The 20,473-nt window shown below is 40.1% G+C and overlaps 2 protein-coding genes across 2 annotated transcripts in view; both read left to right on the top strand.

The window, feature by feature from the left end:
- The first annotated feature begins 6,798 nt into the window (after window positions 1–6,798).
- Window positions 6,799–10,865, top strand: LOC134437304 (galactose-3-O-sulfotransferase 3-like). Its single transcript, XM_063186795.1, has 4 exons — window positions 6,799–7,019; window positions 9,457–10,520; window positions 10,614–10,703; window positions 10,849–10,865. Exons 1-4 carry the CDS (start codon window positions 6,799–6,801, stop codon window positions 10,863–10,865), a joined length of 1,392 nt encoding a protein of 463 aa, XP_063042865.1.
- A 6,903-nt stretch (window positions 10,866–17,768) lies between these two features.
- Window positions 17,769–20,473, top strand: part of LOC134437305 (cell adhesion molecule-related/down-regulated by oncogenes-like) — a 41,100-nt gene continuing 38,395 nt past the window's right edge. The window contains exons 1-3 of the mRNA XM_063186796.1: window positions 17,769–17,802; window positions 18,359–18,394; window positions 19,230–19,496. Coding sequence (XP_063042866.1) covers window positions 17,769–17,802; window positions 18,359–18,394; window positions 19,230–19,496 — 337 coding nt within the window. The remainder of the gene's footprint in view (window positions 17,803–18,358; window positions 18,395–19,229; window positions 19,497–20,473) is intronic.

The raw sequence follows: 20,473 nt of genomic DNA on the forward strand, positions 1-20,473 counted from the left end.
ATGGGGGCAGCGTTTGTTTACATTTTTAAAAAATGAAACATAGGCCAACTCCAAATATTTTCCCAAAAGGTACTGCTGTTTGCTAGTTGTCTGCTGATGTTTTATAACCTTTTGGATGTTTTGGGGAATAAATAAAAATGTTTTTTTGAAATGTAAACAAAGAGCTGCCCCCATTACAATGACCAGGATCTCGGAAACGGCTGAAGAAGAAGAAAAAAAAATCTCAGGCACTGACAAGTCAAGGTTAGTGTGAGCATTACAACTGCATGTTGAAATTGACCAAACTGTCCCTTTAACTTGTTCAAAATATCCCTGAAGCACACAGATACTTAGGATACCTATGCACAAATATGGCTGCATGAAGCCTATGTCATACTTAGCACCCAACTTGCAACTTTGAGTTGATGAATTTAGGATCATGAGTATCAGCTTTTTTTTTTCAATCAAGCCATCATTTTATTCACAAAAAAATTTATATCTGGAAGAAAGTAAATCAATAATAATAACAATAATAATAACAATAACAATAATAATAATGATAATGATGATGATGATAAATACTATGAGGAACAACAGTTTTTCCGGCATTCAAAAAACAAACAGAAGACCATAGGGCTAACATTTATTCCATTACTCCACTCCAATAACTATGACAGAGAACAGATACAATAACAATGATCAGTCTTAGAAATTGCATGTGCACTTGCACAGACGTGTGCACTTTTACTCTGCCTTCATGCACTTGCACCAAGATCTGACAGGTCTATTTGTACAAGTACTACTACAGCTGCACTTCAACTCTAGTTGAATTACATCTTTGGCAACTGCATCTTTGGTAGTGTAGTCTAAATCTGGGAACTGTCCATTTGTTACCAGATTGGCAGGCATTTCTGGCAAATGCAGATAATAAGACCGAACGGATTTCATTCCTATCAACTGCGCTGGTAACAAATGGACAGTTCCCAGATGACAGAGATGTCTCCATAACAGCAGATGGTTGTGTCTACCATGTATGAAATAGTCCTAAAGTATTATTTAGTATGCTTGCCAAAGGCCTCTGCTTGCCCCCAGCAAGCATACTATTGTTCTCCGACAGTTAATTTTTAGTATGCTTGCGGGAAAGCATACTAATTGTTCATCGACAGTTTATATTTATTCTACATTTTTCCATTCACCCCGGCCTATGAGAATTGCCATTCATTAGTACATCGGCTTTGAATCTTTGCATCGTTCGAGATAGAGACAAGGTTTGAGTGCCAAAACGAACAGCTCGAAAAGGGCTCAGGATGGTGTATTTTTTTCTGGCCTACCCCTTTCATTCGTTCACCGTTTTCCTCAGTTTTCTCTCTGTTTCCCCCCTCATTGAAATGAATGGTAGAATGGTCAAAATGATGATGTCACAAACTGTGGCAGTTAGAGTGAGAGGTGACCTGTTCTGGGGTTTTTAATAAAATAAAATAAACCGCTTCGCCTATCGACTAGGTAAATCCATTACAAACTGTGTTATCATTAGCCAACTCTTAAATTTTTTTGAGAGAGAGCAGTTTTAAAATCCCTATGATGTGACCCCATGCACTTACAAAAAAATGTGTGAACAGCTCAGCGTATAGGCCTGAATATATCCATTTTTTTGACTGAACCATATTTTCTAGAAAAGTGATCTCAGCTTTGACATGAAGAGCAGGGTTGTGCCATTTGTGTGTCAATATCATTTGACAACTTGCAAAACTTTTGGAGATATGACAGCGTAAAAATAAGGCTGCACATGAAGGGTTTATTTGCAAAACGGTGTATCTCCATTTTGGAAAATTTTGGGAAATTGACATTTTTGTACCGGGCATTAACTATCATGTTCATTCACATTTTTTTTTCATCAGAGTATTTCCTGAGCTAATTGAAGGCAAATGACACATGTTTTGAAAATGTATTACGTATTATTATGAACTTAGGGTAAAAAAAGTGGTAAAAATGAGTGGAAACTGATACCCACATGCAGCATATCTGCCGTCATTCTGCCTACGAGCTTCAACCAGTTAGCAAAATAATTTTTCATGAACGCATGGGACCCTAGGTACAATACCTGATTAACAATAATCAATCAGATACATGAAATAGTAAAATTATGAGGTAGTTTTGTACACAATTACCGAACATACTTATTTTCTTTGCAAAGCGATATAAGCGACGCACCACGGCAGTTTTGGCCGCGCGTCCCCAGCTGTCGGTCCGATATTTCGGCATGGTAGTAGACCCATCATCGGAGTCGAGGACACAACTTCAACCATAGAGGTAGAAAATAACACTAGAGAGGACACAGCAATTTGCGACAGCACTGGGAAATGGCAGCTGGAGCTTCCCAACTTCCGTAGGTAGTGTAGGTACCTTCAGGCAATGCAAGTCAATGGAGAACACGCCCACCCCTGTCAAGAAATTGACTAAAACTGTGTAAATATGAAGTAACACTTTAATCAAAGACCAGATTTGAAATGTCAGGATAAATATCTACTGAAATCATAGTCGATAAAATACATTTAAAAATCAAATAATATATTTTATGAACATAGTTAGCAACACACTTCAACTATTGTCCTTGTATAGTGTGTTGATGGACATTTTCACATGATTAAGCCATTTTTGACAGAGGTGAGCCTCGTTCTACGTTCATTTCCATTTCTCTGATCTACCCGCTACAGATTGCCGTAAAAAGGGGGTCGGGGTCCTCTCTAGTGTTATTTTCTACCTCTATGACTTCAACACTCGCCGTTTTCGCGGGTTTCTCGCCTGTTTAAACCCATCTCTTGGACCAATCGTGGTAGGCTATTCTCAATAAAGTCTGTAGTGCTCTCTCTCTCCGTTTAACATCAGCCACTGGTTTCACCGCGGCTCCACCCCAAACGCCTCCGATGTTGGTAGCCTACTCACGTTTGCAGGTCTACAGCTGTTGAACTCCGCTGCCTCGTGCGTGATGGTGCTTGCTTATGGAGCTCATAAAAGACGAAGTTTGCAGTTTAATTTGAATAGCCTACTTTGTCGTCGTGTGCTGTGAGCACAATTTCAGTTATTTTTCCGGTCAGATCCTCTTTGTTTATTGCTGTCAGCTGACTGATGGTAAGTTAGGACAGTATAGCGCAGTTTCCCCACGCTTCTCATGTCGTCCGAGATTCAAATAGAATGCAACGTCGTTTTGCAAAGAAAGTGTTATGGCGAATACACCGTTTTGCAAATAAAGTGTTCTGACAGATACACCGTTTTGCAACTTAAGTCATTTTAGATAGCTTTAAAAAGTATGTTCTCAAAATATTTGAATGCCAATATTTTGCACATAGATGAAATGACGTCTGAACAGTCCTTTCCAATAATAAAATGCAAAAGTCAAAAATTGTCGTTTACACCGTTTTGCAAATAGACCCTTCACATATTACTCAGCTATTGACTGACAAACTGTCACCTTTAGAATCTTCATTCATACACACACACAGACATGCAGCCTTGTAGAACCTGGGCAACCGTGGACTAATATGCTGCTGTGGCCACTCTATACAGTAAGTGGCACTGGGTATAGGGTGTTGGCCTGTCAGAGGGTTGCAGGTTCGAACAGAGACGGTTTAAATGTTTACAATAGAGAATCTTTGGGTTCGAATCCCACCCTTACCTCTCCCTACCCACCCAAGCATAGTAATAGCATTGTCTCTCCGGAAATGCAGTCTTATTATGATTATTATTATTGATTTTTTTTCTTCCAGGTATAACATTTTTTTTGTGATTTTATGTATGAATAGAATATGGCTTGATTGGAAAAAGCTGGTACTCATGATCCTAAATTCATAAACTCAAAGTTGCATGTTGGGTCCTAAATATCACATAGGCTTTATGCAGCCATATTTGCGTATATCCTAGGTATCTTTGTGCTTCAGGGATATTCTGAACAAATCAAGTTGAATGATATCCAAGGCTTTATTTACAATAACTTGTAAAAAAAAAAAAAAAAAAAAGATCTTTCATTGCAATTTGGAGGGCATTTCCACCCTTTATATTTAAAAAAACCCTGAATTTTGCTGTCAATGGGCTAAAAGTGTGTTTATTACATAGTGTGCCTTTAATCTGGTAACCAAATACTTAGCTCACTAGTTTATGTTAAATGTCTTTCATATGTTAAATTTGGTTAAACTAATCAAAAGTTATAGCAGTTTATATATTTTAGAGCGCCACCCGAAGGCCATTTTGTTATCTGTATGTTTGACATTCACAAATTGTTCTATAGACCCTAACTTCAACTTGGAAGTGAAAACCAAACTTTAACACCAAATTGAAATGACTGAGAAAAATTGCACATGCCTACGACCCCACTACTGGTCTTACACCTTCCATAGAGTTGATGTGGCAATGAGATAATGGTACAGGTTCATAGCATAGTGGATTCAAATGAATAGTATGAATTTTTCATGTTCATTGAGGTGTTCATTTCCCATTACCTTGCATTACATTGGCGTAATAACTGACTCTGGCAGAATTGTTCCCTCTTATATTTATAACACTAAAACCATAGATATATTGAAAAACACCAAATCAACATGTGTAAATATTCAGTATGCACTGAAAAACTAATTTAGTTGACATTTTGTCTTCATAAGGCTATGTATCTCTTTGGGTTGGTGTGGACCCGAACACCACAAATGTCACTATTGATGATATTTTCTAATAATAGAGAAAAACATTTTTTGGGGTTGTTGTACTCCCATATTAGCTGTAATACATTGACAACATAACCACTAATTGTATCACTTTAGGAAGTATAAATGAAGAGTTCAGATGCAAAACCCCCTAACTCCATTTCTGAAGACTTCCACTTCCATATTTTTTGGTTTACATTCATGTACTTGATAATACATATAAATAGTTATATTATATAAATAAAATGAAAAATATGCAATTTCTATAGCTTTGTATTAAATAAAAATGAATTAAGATTATTTTCTGAAATGGCACTTAGGGGGTTTTGCATCTGAACTCTTCAAATAGTGAATTTATACAGGTTTTGGTAGTTTTGTTCGTCAAAAATGAATTGCTCATTGTAAGATAAAAGACCTGTTGAGTGAAAAGATTAATAAATAAAACAGTCTTGTCATGGATATTAATACATACTAAGTTAGATATGAGATGAAAAACAATATTTGATGAGAACTAGTGTTTTTAGGTAGGGTGCGTTCAGGTAAACTGGGCCATCAGCTAAATTGGGCAGGATAAGCATTGGGTCTCTCATTTATTTTAATTCTACAGACCAACCACCACAAATGCACTGACATTGTTGCAACATTACTACTCTATGTGTTTAAAGTCATTTGAATTGCATAACACTTTTTTGATGGGCAGGGGGAACCCTCATATGGAAAGTGACAGAAGAAAGTGAATTTTCAGTCTTGCCAAAATAAGAAATCGTGTAGATGAAATAAGGATGATACTGTTTTCAGATGTGATAAAAACTGGAAAAACAAATATGTTTTTAGGTTTGAATGCGTGCCTTTAATCTGGAAAAACATAGTTGTGGCAACATTGTGAATTTTAAATACCTAAAAATGTCCAAAAAAAAACATCGGCCCATTTTGGCTGAACATGTTAAGGTAAAGTGGGTCACCCCTCTCAGGTAATTTGGGCCGTTTTTTTCTATAGGAATTACCATTCATATTTTCTACAAAAACAATGTGACTATTATTGAAGATGGAGGTGTCAGGGGAGCTCTTTTAATGAAGTTGTGATATCTTTTTGGAAACAGATGTGTTGAAAACGGGAAAAAAAATGGAGGAATATTAAAATCATCACTAATTTTGTTTTTCTTTTGTGCAATTCTTAGTTTTACCACTGGAATGAATAGGTGGCCCATTTTACCTGAATGCATATTTGTCCATCCAGGACGACACACCTGTCACTAAAACTTTTTAAAATGTACAATTTTTTACATTAAGCATCTTGTTTTTTGTCATAAAATGGAAGATTATGAGTCACTTTATGCAATGGTTAATGTATTGATGTTCTTCCTCAGATTTCATTAGTCTTTCTGAATTTGCCGGAAAGTGGGCAGCGCCAGATGTAGACAAAATTAAAGTTCCTCGAGGAGTATTTTATGCAATTGCCTTCTGCATTCTGGGATTTATATGAGGTGATCCTGACAAGTGTCAGTGTCACTTTTTAATAGGCCCTATATTACCCAAACTACAAACAGATAGTCGTCTTCTTTATGAAAGCAAGCCGCATACGCAGCTTTCAATAGCCCACTGATGCATGAAAGAGAGGGGATGTTATGATGAGCTTTTTTGTACAGTCAACACCTTTAGCGTCGCAAACCAGTGACTGCTTTTGTTTACTGCTGCCAATTAATTTAGTAGTGCTGGCTGGAATCCATCAAGTGTGCATAACCTGGGAAAATTACAGACGTAATTGGAGTTGGCATCTTTGTCATTCAAATCGGCGAGGATTTCAAAAAATATTCACACCAAAGACTGACCAGAGCTGATTTATGTTTTTATAACGAATAATATCAACAATTATACAATAGTTAGATCCGGTCGAATTATTTCACAAATTCTGATTGGACAAGAGGCGTTCTACACGTCACTAGGAGTGAGGGTATCCTCCAACACTCTATGAATGACTCTTCACATCTAATAATCACTCCGCGACCAAAGATACAAAGTAACCGTTACACCAACATTCCATTCCATCATTCCACAAAATACATACATAAACAAGCGAGAAGTAATCGAGGAAGTTGACAGGTAGCCTAGAGAAGAAAAAAGAATAGCTATGGGCGAGTTTATCATTAATTTCGATCTGAAGTATGAATCAGATGAGGAGGAGAGGGAGGAAAGGGCAAACATGGAGGTTACGCCGAACATCGCAACAAGAGCTGTCAAATTAACCCTGCAAGAATTGGACTCAATAGAAAAGAGCCGACACGAAGGGAATACCGTTAAACAAACTTCGTGGGCAGTGAAGTGCTTTACGAGTTGGCTGCAAGAGCGCAAGTATACAGCGGATCTCAAAACAATAGCAAAGGCTGAATTAGGCCATATGCTTAGAGAAGTTTATGGTTCGATAAGAACAGTGAAAGGGGAAATGTATGGCATTAGCAGCTATGCTGGGCTGCGTGCAGGGCTCAATCGTCATCTCAATGAGCCTCCCCTTAGCCGCAATATTAATATAATGCTGGACACTGAGTTCGCAGCGGCTAATAATGTGTTCAAAGGTGTCCTCAAACAAATCAGGAGAGCTGGAAGAGACAAACCGAAAAATGACCATGAGCATATGCTGATATCTTTTTTATAATAACGAATAATAATACAGCTCCATTTGACGGGACGAGGGGCAAAGGCGTAGGGGTGTAGGGGTAGAAATTAGAAATGGGATTTAGCGTAAAATAATTGCTCAAGAGTGTTGTCTTTACTGTTCAAAATTGTGTAAAGATGATACGTTAAAGGCAGAGTTATTTAGCTTGTGTCTACTTGGGGAACAGCTTATTTATAATAACAAACAATATAGACCAGGGATGGGCAACTTTCATGATAAGGAGGGCCAGATTTTTTCATTGCCACTTTCGGAGGGCCACATAACGACGGACCTGACTGCAACTTGCAGAGTTTGAAGTGCAGTTGGTTGCTCACTGACTGCCGATATTGTTGGGAAGGAATAGGAGTGTTTTCTATTGGCCAACAGTGTAATTACAACAGATGAATTCAGTAGTGGTTTAAAATAATCTTGTAATTATCATTTTTTACGTTATGTTTTATCTAAGGGCCACACTGAGTGAGGAGGAGGGCCACGTGTGGCCTCCTGGCCTCCGGTTGCCCACCCCTGATATAGGCCTACCTAATAGCCTACAAATAAAACAATTGCTCAAGAGGGTTGCCTTTACAGTTAAAAAGAGCGTAAAGGTCATGCATTGGAACAGCTGATTTACATTTTTTTAAATAACAAATAACCTAATAGGCCTAGTAGGGCCTATAGATAAAACAAAACAGTGTAAAAATGATGCGTTAAAGGCAGTTATCTAGCCTAGGCCTATAGGGAACAGCTTATTTAATAACGGACACAGGCCTATCAGCTTATTTATAATAACGAACAATATATACAAATAAAATAATTGCTCAAGAGCGTTGCCTTTTTAAATAACAAATAGCCTAATAGGCCTAGTAGATAAAACATCAAAAACTATAAAACAAAATAGGCAGCCTGAAGGGATTGACGGATGATTTCCAAGAAAACTTAGGGACGTTAAGTTCAGACCTAAGGACGTTTAGTTCATATTTAAGGACGTTTGGTAGGTCTTTGTGGTAGACGGACTGTCCTCAACGAAACGTCCCAGGCCTTATACGAATGGTCCCAAGTTTTGAACATTCATTAGACGAAATGTCCTGTCCCCTGAAATAACCATGGAACTACCATGAAAGTACCACCTTATCAGTGATCCGTAATGTGAAGTTACCATCGTGTATTTCTTAAAACCATTGTATTCTTGTTAAGCCTTCTTCTTTAAACCATTTAACTGTTGTTTATTCTTTGTTTATAGAGAGATGGCCAACAAGAAGATGTTCTTAGCTTTGGTGATCATCACCATAGGCACTCTACTGTCTTATTTAGGACCACATGGCAGGTGATTGTACTGTATTTAATGGTTACATGGCAGTATTCAGACATGTCGCTATTCAGACATTGATGTCACTGGCGTAACACAAGTTCTTCAGGCCCCCCTGCAAGCTACCAAGAATGGGCCCCCAAACGAAAAAAGAGGGCCTAATATCATGTGGAAGGGCCCATTCTTCAAGTCAAGGGCCCATGTGGGCCCCCCCGCCTCGTATGGGCCCCCCTGCCTCGTGGGGGCTGCGGGGGTATACTTTACGCCCCTGATTGATGTCTATTCATTTGAATAACGGCATGTTTCCCACCGAAATCTGCCATTTCTGTGGTTTGTGCTACGTTGCTCAGGTTTTTTCAGTTTAGGGAGAGTGCATACAGTTACCCTAACCCTATGGCATATCTGGTGTCTGAATAGCGGTATGTCTGAATAGATCTCTCTCCCCCTCCCTATATAGTAGTATGTGCAATGATGGGCTACATGGACTGAACATCCATAATGCTGTGGCATTGGATTGTATCTTATGAATCCAAGTTGCCTGTCACTGATGTCCATCATGCATTCTGTAAGTTTTCGTTTCAAAAAAGAGTAGACAGTTGTGTCCTTGCAAGAAAGTAACTTAAGTGGGTTAAAGGACTAAGGATTCTTGACGGGAAAACAATATATACTTTTGGTACTTTTGTCCGAGGATATTTAGCAGTTTATTGTTCCATTTACATGTATGTCCTCAGTCCTTTACCCATCTTCCTTTTGTCAGGTTTGTTGATCACAAAATATGGTGTGCTCTTCTTTATATTCATATCTTTTTCAAATGTATATCTTGTTTCCAGCTACCTGTACACCAACTGGGTTTCTAGCATTCTGGAGACCCTCAACTCTTCCTCACTTCTTCTTGGTTCCTGCCCCCATTCTTCTGGCAATTCGTCTGGCAAGGCCAAGCACACCAGCGTGGTCTTCCTGAAGACCCACAAGACGGGCAGCAGCACGGTTCAGAACATCCTCTTCCGCTTCGCCGAGCGCCACAACCTCACTGTAGCCATGCCTGTGTCCAAGTGCCATCATATGTTTTGCTACCCATTCCCCTTCAGGGCCCAATTTGTGCACAAGAACACTGTACCACCTGATGTGCTCACCAACCATGCCCGGCTCGACGTGGCCGAGATGCGACGGCTGATGCCCAAAGACACACGGTTCTTCACCATCCTCCGTGAGCCTGTGGCCATGTTCGAGTCTGCCTTCAGTTACTTCAGGTCAGAGTGCAAGAGCTTCCAGCGTGTGCCCAACGGCTCCATTGAGGAATTCCTCCGACAGCCTCAGTTGTACTACCGGAGCAAGGAATTAGACTCCATGTACGCCCGCAACATTGCGACCTTTGACCTGGGAGGAGACAAGGACCGTCCGCTGGGTGACATGCATTACTTCTGGAGGTTCACAAGACACCTGGAGGATGTTTTCTCGCTCGTGATGATCATGGAGCACTTTGATGAGTCGCTGGTACTTCTCCGTCGCCTGCTCAACTGGGACCCCGAAGACTTGGTGTACCTGAAGCAGAACATGCGGGCAGACGAGTCCCGCAAGCGGCTGCAAGGGACGCTGCCGGCCAAGATCCGTACCTGGAACTGGCTGGACGCAGCACTCTACGACTACTTCAATGCCTCACTGTGGCGTCAGCTTGAGCAGCTGGGTCCTGCCTGCCTGGAGCATGAGCTGAGACTGCTGCACGAGGCCGAAGACCGCGTGATGCTCACATGCTTTGGCACGGCCAAGCCACAGATGAAGGCAGCAGGACAGATACGTAACAAGGAGCTGAAGCCTTGGCAGCCCAAAGGCAAACTGTCCATTGTTGGTTATGAACTGCCTTCCAAAAACCAGACATTGCAGAGGGCAAAGAAGGGTGAAGAGAAAATTGGGAAAAAGGATGGAGGAGGACGAGCACAGGAAAATGTAGACAGTAAAGAAGGGGTAGTCGGAGATGGAGAGGGAAAAGGGATAAAAGATTTCTGCATAAAAATGATTATGCCAGAGCTGCAGTACTCAGAGCTGTTGTTTCGGACCCAGCCTCTCCCAAAAAGAAAAGGCATTTTTAACTTTTTGTTTGGCTTTCACTATTGAGTTATGACAAATTTTTAGATGCGTCCTATGCATCTTTATAAGAGGCTTTGTCGGTCCGTCCGCCCGCCCGTGATGCGTTTCTGAATTGTGATTCTCTCTTGTGTCCACAGGGCGGCACAGAGTTTAGATTTGGCCAAAATTTACCATTAACTTTTTAGTAAAACTCACTTATTTACCACCACACATGCTTTACACTATCTAAAGCCAATTTGTTTATCTTGGTCTCAAGAGAGATGAACAGACCAAGGATATGGATCACTGGAACCATGTCGTGTGATCTGAAGAGACCAAGATAAACAAATTTACTTTAGATGGTGTCAAGCATGTGTGGTGGTAAACAAGTGAGTTTTACAAGAAAGTTAATCCTCTCAATAGCCAAGCATGGTAGTGGGACTGACATGGTTTGGGGATGCATGAATGCTGTCAACATTGGCAATCTGAAATACACCTGAAAGAAACATGCATGTCAACATGCACTGTGACTACTGAAGCAGATCATGATATTCTCCATAGGATTGCATTCAAATCTCACACCAATCTATTTAAGCCAGGTGCACACTCAAAATGTAAAAGTTCAATGCAAAGAAAGGTTGAAACGCACACCGATGACCTCCCTTTTAATCCCTTTTCATTTCGAGACGATTCAAGCCAACACGGCCCCTTCTCTACCGGATTTCAATCTGGGGTGTACTCACTTTTGTGGGTATATGTTCAAACATTAATGGCTGTATATTGTTTTTTTCTGAGTGAACAAGAAATTTAAGTGGTTAAATATGTTGTTAAAAGGTCACTAATCATTGTGTCAAAGTGAAATTTCTTTGATGCTTTCCTATGAAAAGATATACTAACAAATCTGCAAAAACTGTGAGGGGTGTACTCACTTACGTGATATACTGTAGATGCTTATAAATACCATGACGACCACGGATTGGTGTAAAAATGCACTATGCACTTCTAACTTATTTGACACAAATAGGTTTCCCTACATTGTCATTTGATCACTCGTTGTTTTTAGCTAACCGGGTAAGCTACAGTTAGCATTTGTTAGCCTTTTACCACAACCAGGCTTATATTACACTACTTCTTGTAGGCCTACTTCTTTAACGATATAACAGGGCTTAAATGTTATCTAGGACCAACACGCAATTTAAGCCATGCAGACACTGTGTTGTGATATCGAGTGACTCAGAGTGGGTAATGTGTGCAAACGATCGTTCACCGCTTCTCGCCTGGTCTGCCGGGTCTGTCTGCCGTGGGTTAACCCGACAGCGAGGTTTGAAAGGCGGTTGAGAAGCGTAGCTAGCCCCGGTAGGCGAACTTGCGAAACATAGGGCGATGTTTCGGTCCCTTCTGATTGACTTTCATTTGACAGCGCGCATGACTGACAGACTTTTAAATGTCGTAGGCCTACCTGAAGAGAACCCTGGTTTTATTACATTTTAGATGAGACTGCTTTGTGCCTTGACGTAAAAAAAAGCTGCCATTGAACCATAAAGACTATGATTCACTCCGACGGTTTTATTTTTTATTATTATTTGTTGATGTTTATAGATTCTTTCCTGCATGTGATGCTGAAATGGCGCAATACTAGGCCTAATGGTTCATAACGGGGCTCTCAATTGAACACCAGGTAACTTTACAAATGCTGTTGTAATTTCAGTTTGGCTTGTGTTACTGTATGTAACCGGGCCGAGTCAGCAACAAGAGAACCTTTTCACCAGGTGTCCCTGGCTTATCCATTTCAATCCAACCAATCAGGTTGGCTAATTTATTTCCTAAATGGTAGCGCAACCCGCGGAATGTCTCCGCTCGCATGAGACCTAATTCAGACCATTTTCTTAATTGAGACTTAGTTTCCCCAACTCACACATATAAGCACCTTCTAATGTAAAGGAACCGTGCGATATAAACATTTCAACAAATAGTCTGAATCAAACAATAAAGCATTTTTTTTTTGTGATTAACTTTTATTAGGTTTTTAAAAACAAACAAAAATAAACAAACAAACACACAAACAAACAAACCGTCATCCTCATAACATGAAGTCAGGGAATAGTGGACAAAGAGAGGGAGGGATAAAGCATTTATTTAAAAAATAAGAACTACTTTACTCCTGCCCTATGCCAAGGGGAAATAATTTATGACCAAGAATAGATGGTTGGAATCTCACCTCTCAGTCCCGACAGCCATGCATGAAGAGGAGCAAAAACTCGCTTGCAACAATCTTGACCTAGAGGTAATTTATTTAACAGCTTGAAATTTACGGCCAAAGAGCTGGAGAGAGAAATACTCCTCCGCCAAGTCTTTCAGCTGGAGACAATCTCCTTTAAAAATAAATAAGTAAATAAATAGAAAGGTACATAAAATAAACAAAATAGTTTGATGTTATTTTAGAAAACCAAGAAAGAAAATGACTAAAAGTCAAAAAGGAAAAATGTAAAAATAAAAAGTTTCCCGACGTGTGAACAGGCAGTGCTGTCCATGGGCCATCCATCTCTGCTGCATCTTGACGCAGCAAGCCCCGACTGGCTCTTCTCCTGGTCTTCTTCCTTCTTCGTCTGCTCCTTCGCGTCTTCTTACTCCGTCTAAACTTGGGGCATGTGGTGACCCTTTTATACAGGTAGCCTTCTACTGTCCATGAGATGATCTCATATTTTTGATGACAATTGTTCTGTGGGTGTGGCACTTTGGTGAACTTCCCCAAAAGTTTCTAGCACCTTCTCTCTCCATCTTGTGGCCAAATCCTGACTAAGCAGGTGCCACGGCCATTTTAGTGTCATATCCAGGAAGGATCACAAGAGCCCAACACATCAAACACTACCCTCGCCTCCAAAAGAGTTGTCGCCTACCCATCTGTTTGGAATAATAGCTAATAACCTGACTTTCAATTAATCACTTGGCTTCAGAAGTCACTCATATGAAAGCTACAACCCTCTCGAATGAAAATGAATGTACAAAAATAAATTTCATGCACCAAAGAAAGATTGATCCTTTAATGAACACAGACAGGGCAGATTTTGACAAGACAAAAGTTTTGTTGCCTATCGAACATAATATAATGGGAAAATGAGCAGATAAGTCACTTCAAAACACTTCAAATACGCAGATTGGGTGTCATACTTAACCCTCCTGTTATCCTTGGGGTCTATTTGACCCCTTTCAATGTTTAACACCTGAAAAATACATGAAGTACATATTTCTTCTGCTTCATCTTTGATGACTTTTCCTAAATAGATGGGATGAATGTAAAAAAAGTGAAATTTCAACAAAAATGTTTTTACTAAGTACTGTACACATTTTGGTTACATCCGTGTTCCTTGGGGTCAATTTGACCCCAATTGTTTCAAGTGTATAAAACATGAATGGAACATCCATATTTTGCAAATAAATGTTAAAATATGTTTAGATAATGTGAAATACATGAAAATAAGCTATTTAGCCATGTTTCCTCTGAACATTTTGCTTTTGTTTGGCCCCTGATAACAAAAAAATGACATGGGGGAGGCCTAAAACTAATTCACGGCAACATTTTGGACAGTGGTGGCTGTACAGCATTGACATTTTGACAAAATCCACCAACTGAACCTTGTTGTACCTATAGTAGCATCATGGCACCCACCACAGCAACCCCCCTACCCCCCAGCCCTGTACCCTGGGAGCTACTTTTGCACCCTCCCACTACACACACACGCTAGCATAAGATGGGTCACATATTGCTGTGCATGCTGTTCTGTGCCCAGCATACATAATTATAAGTGATGGTATATTTGAACAGAAGCTTTATGATTGTGATCCAAATATTGAAATGTACTGTTCTGATGGTGACAAGCCGATGTACTTCTTTATATTGATGCGATCTCAAGGTTGGTTGCTATGTTGAGAGATATAATGGTGCTATTCTTCTCCTCTATTCAGTATGGTGTTTCAAATTGACATAGTTGTCTGCAGCATTGGTTATAAACTGCTGCTACCTGACATAGAGAAGGCAGGAACAGCAACAGCTGTAACTTTTGTGAAGGACATACACATTGACGTCCTTACCACAAGTTCTCCAGTGGGCATACATAGTGAATAGAAGTAAACATACAATTTGCTAGCCCTGTTCCTTCAAACATTACCCCACTACCATGAACATGTAATATGTCTACAAGGAACACATGCTCATTTTTGCTTATGTTTTTTTATGCTCCTTATGCCTTTTCCCTTCACACTAATTCAAGCGTAGAATTTTTTTTAGAAAACAATGATTTTCTATGATGTTCCCGAAACTCTTGGTTGGCAATGTATCCATGTTCTTACCTAACTATTATACTTGTGTTATAAATACACATTCAAACATTCAAGGAAAATGAATGTTGGACTTAAAAACCTTCTGAATGTTTGGGAAAATGTCTATTTCTTTTAGGGTCAAATTAAACCATACGGTAATAGACAGATAATATCCTTGATAATCAAATTTGTTTTTTCTTTTCAAATGTTATAAGTAATAGAAATTCATATTTAGGGAGTATATGGAGCCACTAAAATTTCAATAATATGTATCCATATGTTTTTAGACCAATTAATGACATTTTATTGCTATTTTTTCTCATTTTCGCCTAGTCATGGATTCAGTTTTTTTGGTGTGTGGGCTATGTGTGGGGGTGCTAGGATATATTTAAAGGACTTTTTATGTCACCAACAGAGCAATAATACATATCTGAGGCATAAACATGTGCCAAAGTGTTGTTTTCTACTGATTTTGTAGACATTTAAGTGGTTGGGGTCAAATTGACCCCAAGGATCATGGATGTTCTAAAATTTGAGGGTAACAGGAGGGTTAATCACTGATTCACTCACACCTCTCCAGAAAATCAACTTTGGCCTTAGGTGTATGTTTAGGGTCATTGTAATCATGGAAAGCAACACAATGAAAATCAATGGAGTTCAATGAGAGATGGTGACATATTTGCTTTTCGTAGAGCGATACATTTTTAACTTAATGATGTAATCAATGATAAAAGCCCTCACACACCAGCAGCATGCATGCAGCTCCACATAAGAGCTGTATCCCTCCCATGTTTGACTTGGTAATAACTGCAAGACACTTTGGATAAAGGTGTCAGCTAAGTGTAATGTAATGTAATACCTAACTGGTTACTGTTCCTGGACCGATGTGGGGTTAGGCATCTTGTTCAAGGGCACTCCAGCCATGGATAGCATGGTATTAAAACGTGCAACCCTTCCAATTATAAGACCTCACGGGCCATGGCTACCCAAGTTTAATTAAAAAAAATAAAATAAAAGACATCATAGTGAATACAGATCACTTTTGCTACCCAATTGTTCAAGTGAGGAGAAAAGCAGGGATGGAGAAAATATCCACTGACTCCGTCCATGGCCCTGAAATAAGACTTTCTGTGGTACGATGGGATCAACTGTTTGCTTTCCCCATCATAAGACCCGAAATAAACCTAAGTAAATAGCAAAAAAAAGAATGAAAATAGGATACTCATCAAAAAATAGGACTCATCATAGAATATGACTTTGCTGGTGATCCCACTTACTATTGTTTGCTGAACAAACTCAACTGGTTTAGTTTATTGTGGTTTATTGGTTTGTTTGACATGGGTCATGTACAGGAGGACAGTTCCAGTACAGTACAGTTCCAGTACCAGTTAGCTAGGAATCTAATTTAATTAACATCTGTGGTCCCTGGGCAGGTATAACGGAAGCTAACTAGCAGAGTTGCCATGGAACGTTAGTAAACCACCCTCCCGAAAGCCTCATACAGTGTCAATGCTGCTGGGCCGGGGGACTGGTCCTTTAGTCCAGCGATATCATAATGTGCCTCCCATTTCCGAACCGATGTAGTTGACGAGGTCGCAGGTTCGCGCCCCGAGGGGGACGAATAGGTGCAGGAAGACCTCTGTCACACAAGGAGCTAACAAATACTATAATCATTACACTCTTGCCATGACATAACATAAGACATGGTCATCACCATTTTGGTCACAATAAGTTCATAACAAACAGAGGCTGCATGAAAAGGGTTAAAAGGCCCAATGCTCAATATTCCTCACACACACACACACACACACACACACACACACACACACACACACACACACACACACACACACACACACACACACACACACACACACACACACACACACACACACACACACACACACACACACACACTTTTACATTAAAAATGCACTAGTAGTAGTTGTCATGACAGTAGTGGCAATAGAAGTAGACGAATGTTTGCACTTGTATCACAATTGTCTGTCTTGTCTGTATGTCACTGGCTGTCATGTGTCCACTGAAAGAAAAAGCATGAATGTCGTTGTGGTTGTGATGTCCTTTGCTGTGAGGTGCATGTTAAAGAGAACAAACCCCAACCACTTCCTTTGTACACCTCATCAGCAATGCAGATAGAAGTGCAGAGGCGGGCATAGCCTAGGCTACTGTACATTCAAATAAAGCTTAAACATCTGGCTGGCCACCGGAGGTAATAGAAGTATAAACTCATAAATGTCTATACCACAGGAACAAGAGATTAGAAATCTATATAGCCTACCCAGTCAGCCTTTCCCACTTTGGGCAGCTATAGACTATTCACAATAAACTGTATTTACTGCTATAATGACACTGGTTAAGTATTTGTACATTAACTGTAATCATAATATAATTTAAAAGTTCCGCCTTTTGTCTTTAAATGCTGTATGTTTATCTCTCCTTTGTTATTTCTATACAGGGACAATTGTGTGTGTGTGTGTGTGGGGGGGGGGGTGTTATATTAAGAGATTCTCCTCATGTGAACAGCAGTGTTACCTGTTGTCACACAAACTGATTAGGGCCTACATAGTGCACACACGCTTGCATGCATCCACCACTGGCCACAATACGTGCCTCCTCTGTCACACATCTTCCACAACCCGCCTCATATGTTCTTGTTGAGAGGGGAAGTCATTTTGCTGCTTCGTATTTAAAGTGCAGTGTGAAATTCAGGCATCAGCCTTCTCACGCCATCACTTAGAAGATGGCGGGCCACATGGCGCTTGCTCTGCTTCTTGGTGAGTATTGTCTTTTGTGTGTCATCTTTTGTGTAAGCTAAGTTGAACTTGTACAGTGTTTTCTGCACACACTGACTGTAAACTGACTCACAACTGTGTAAAACCCTTTCAAACTGAATAGGCCTAATGATTTTTACATTCTAAAAGGCTAAAACATATCGTATATTTGTGGTATGGAGGTATGCAAATCTCTAATGCACTTAGCAGGCTACAATGACCAACTATGAAGCAGAATGTGCATACTTACAGCAGCATAATTGATGTACTTGTTGTAAGAGTTGAGTAAAGGACACGTGCAGATGAAATGTGAAATGAAATGCTAAAGGAGATGTCCGTCTTCAGGACGGACCGTCCGTCTTTTCAGTGCCTTGCCCGGCATAAGGCACAGCGTTAAGCCGGACAAAAATGCATTAAAATGTCCTAAAATATGTCCTCTTTTTACCTGTCACGGAGATGGCCACCCTAGAAGAGACATATGACTGTTTTGTCTTGTAACTTGTGTTTGATCAGTAGGCCTATAATAAGGCAAATGTCATTTCATGTGTTTGTGTTGTAGAGCTGTGCCTGTGCTCATACTATGGACATGCCGCAGGTGAGATTTTTGTTACCCAATTATGCTAGCGACCAGAAACAAAATGCAAATGTCATCATGCAAAGGAAGTTCTGTATAAAACAGTTGGTAGACACATAGCTTTTGTTATGACCTTACATTCTTTGAATGGCATTTCAAAATCATGATTTCACAATCAGCATTGCTCAGTAGTAGTGGTGGTAGGCCTATATGTAGTTGTTTGGGGTTAAACTCTGAATATTTGTGGAAAGTGTGCTAAGGAATTAGACTATCATTCTCGACCAAGGAATTCTCAATCTGCTTTAAATGTAGAAGATAGATTTCACTTCATGAAGTAATTCACAAATTACCAAATGATCACTTGCCTCAAATGTTCACCTCAATATAATGTTGTCTCATATTGTTAATGGGGGGGTCACCTTTGTCACACTCAGTTGTCTGCCTGTCTTTCTGTTGTAGCCCTGCAGAGGGAGCTGAAACCTAGCTCATTTCAACCTCCCCCAGCTCCCACTGCACGCACGCATGCACGCACACACGCACGCATGCACATTGCACACGCAAGTAGGCACGCGCGCGCGCACGCACACACACACACACACACACACACACACACACACACACACACACACACACGCACAGGGGGTCTTCACACCTGCACTCCTGTCTTGAACTGTGACTGTAGTCCCCCAGAGACATTAATGTGTACAGCAGACATTATTGATATCATACATTTCTGTCAGTTAAATCAACATTTCTTGTGCCATGCCATTATTAAGTAATTCACTGATTATTATTACAGAGGTAATAAAACCAGGTAGTAGGTGTGTGAATGTGTGTCTGCTCTTTTCTTCTACAGCTCTCCCCACAGCTACAGTGACTCTAGTGTCTCCTCAGGGTCCATACTACCCTGGAGATAGAGTTAGTCTCAGGTGTGACATAGCAGAGCACACAGACTGGAACCGCTATTACTGGAGAGGTCCGGAACATATTGAAGCACAAAGCCAAACCATAATCACATATCTACCTGATCAACGTGGACAGTACCAGTACACTTGTGAAGGGGAGAGAAGCAGCAGACCCCAGAAATCCCAGCACAGTGCCCCCACACCTGTCACCGTAACAGGTATTGATTACTAGTTCAATTAATTAATTAATTAACAGGTATAGCTATGGGGTGAAGAGAAGACATTAAGCAATGTAGGTTTATGCATAGCTGTGGGGTGAAGAAATACATTAAACCAAGCTACTTAAGACTTAAGAGTCATATTAATAATATGACTCTTAAGTCTTAAGTAGCTTGGTTTAATTTCTTCTCTTCACCCCACAGCTATGCATGAACCTACATTGTTTGACGTTTTATCCTCACCCCACAGATATGCCTGTACCTACAGTGAAGATCTCAATGGCCACTGTGTACCCTGGAGAGCCAGTCACTCTGACTTGTGTCATAGAGCCATCAGATGGCTGGACATATGGGTGGGCATATAATCGCTGGTCATCAGATAGCCTCAGCTCACTCAGAGAATCAGATACAAACACTTACAAGATAGGCAGTGCTGATGAGTCTAATCGAGGACACTATGCATGCAGTAGAAAGAGAAAGTGCAGTGGGAAGCAAACAGCTTACAGCAACACTGCTGAGGTCACGGTTGAAGGTGAGCCATTTTGCATGAACAAAGGTAGACTGAAGTTGTGAAGTTAAAGATAGGCCTACTTATTTCTTTTATTAATCTTTTCTCCTGCAGTCTTTCCTTTGACCGTAATCCCCCAGACTTTTAGGTTGACTGGAGAGTCAGTTACTCTGAAGTGAGCAATAGATTATGAGAATGGAGGGACATTAATGTGTACAGCAGACATTATTGATATCATACATTTCTGTCAGTTAAATCAACAATTCTTGTGCCGTGCCATTATTAAGTAATTCACTAATTATTATCTTTATTTATTCCCATAGCTCTGCCAACCCCTGTACTATATGTAGAGCCAGACAGCACTGTGTTCACAGGAGAGAGAGTTACTCTGCAGTGTAGCATAGAGAACAAGGATATCTGGAAGTATAAGTGGTATAAAGACCAGCGCAATATTCCAATACGTTTTTCT

This window comes from Engraulis encrasicolus, chromosome 21 (genome assembly GCF_034702125.1).
Source record: "Engraulis encrasicolus isolate BLACKSEA-1 chromosome 21, IST_EnEncr_1.0, whole genome shotgun sequence".
Classification (NCBI taxonomy): Eukaryota; Metazoa; Chordata; class Actinopteri; order Clupeiformes; family Engraulidae; genus Engraulis; species Engraulis encrasicolus.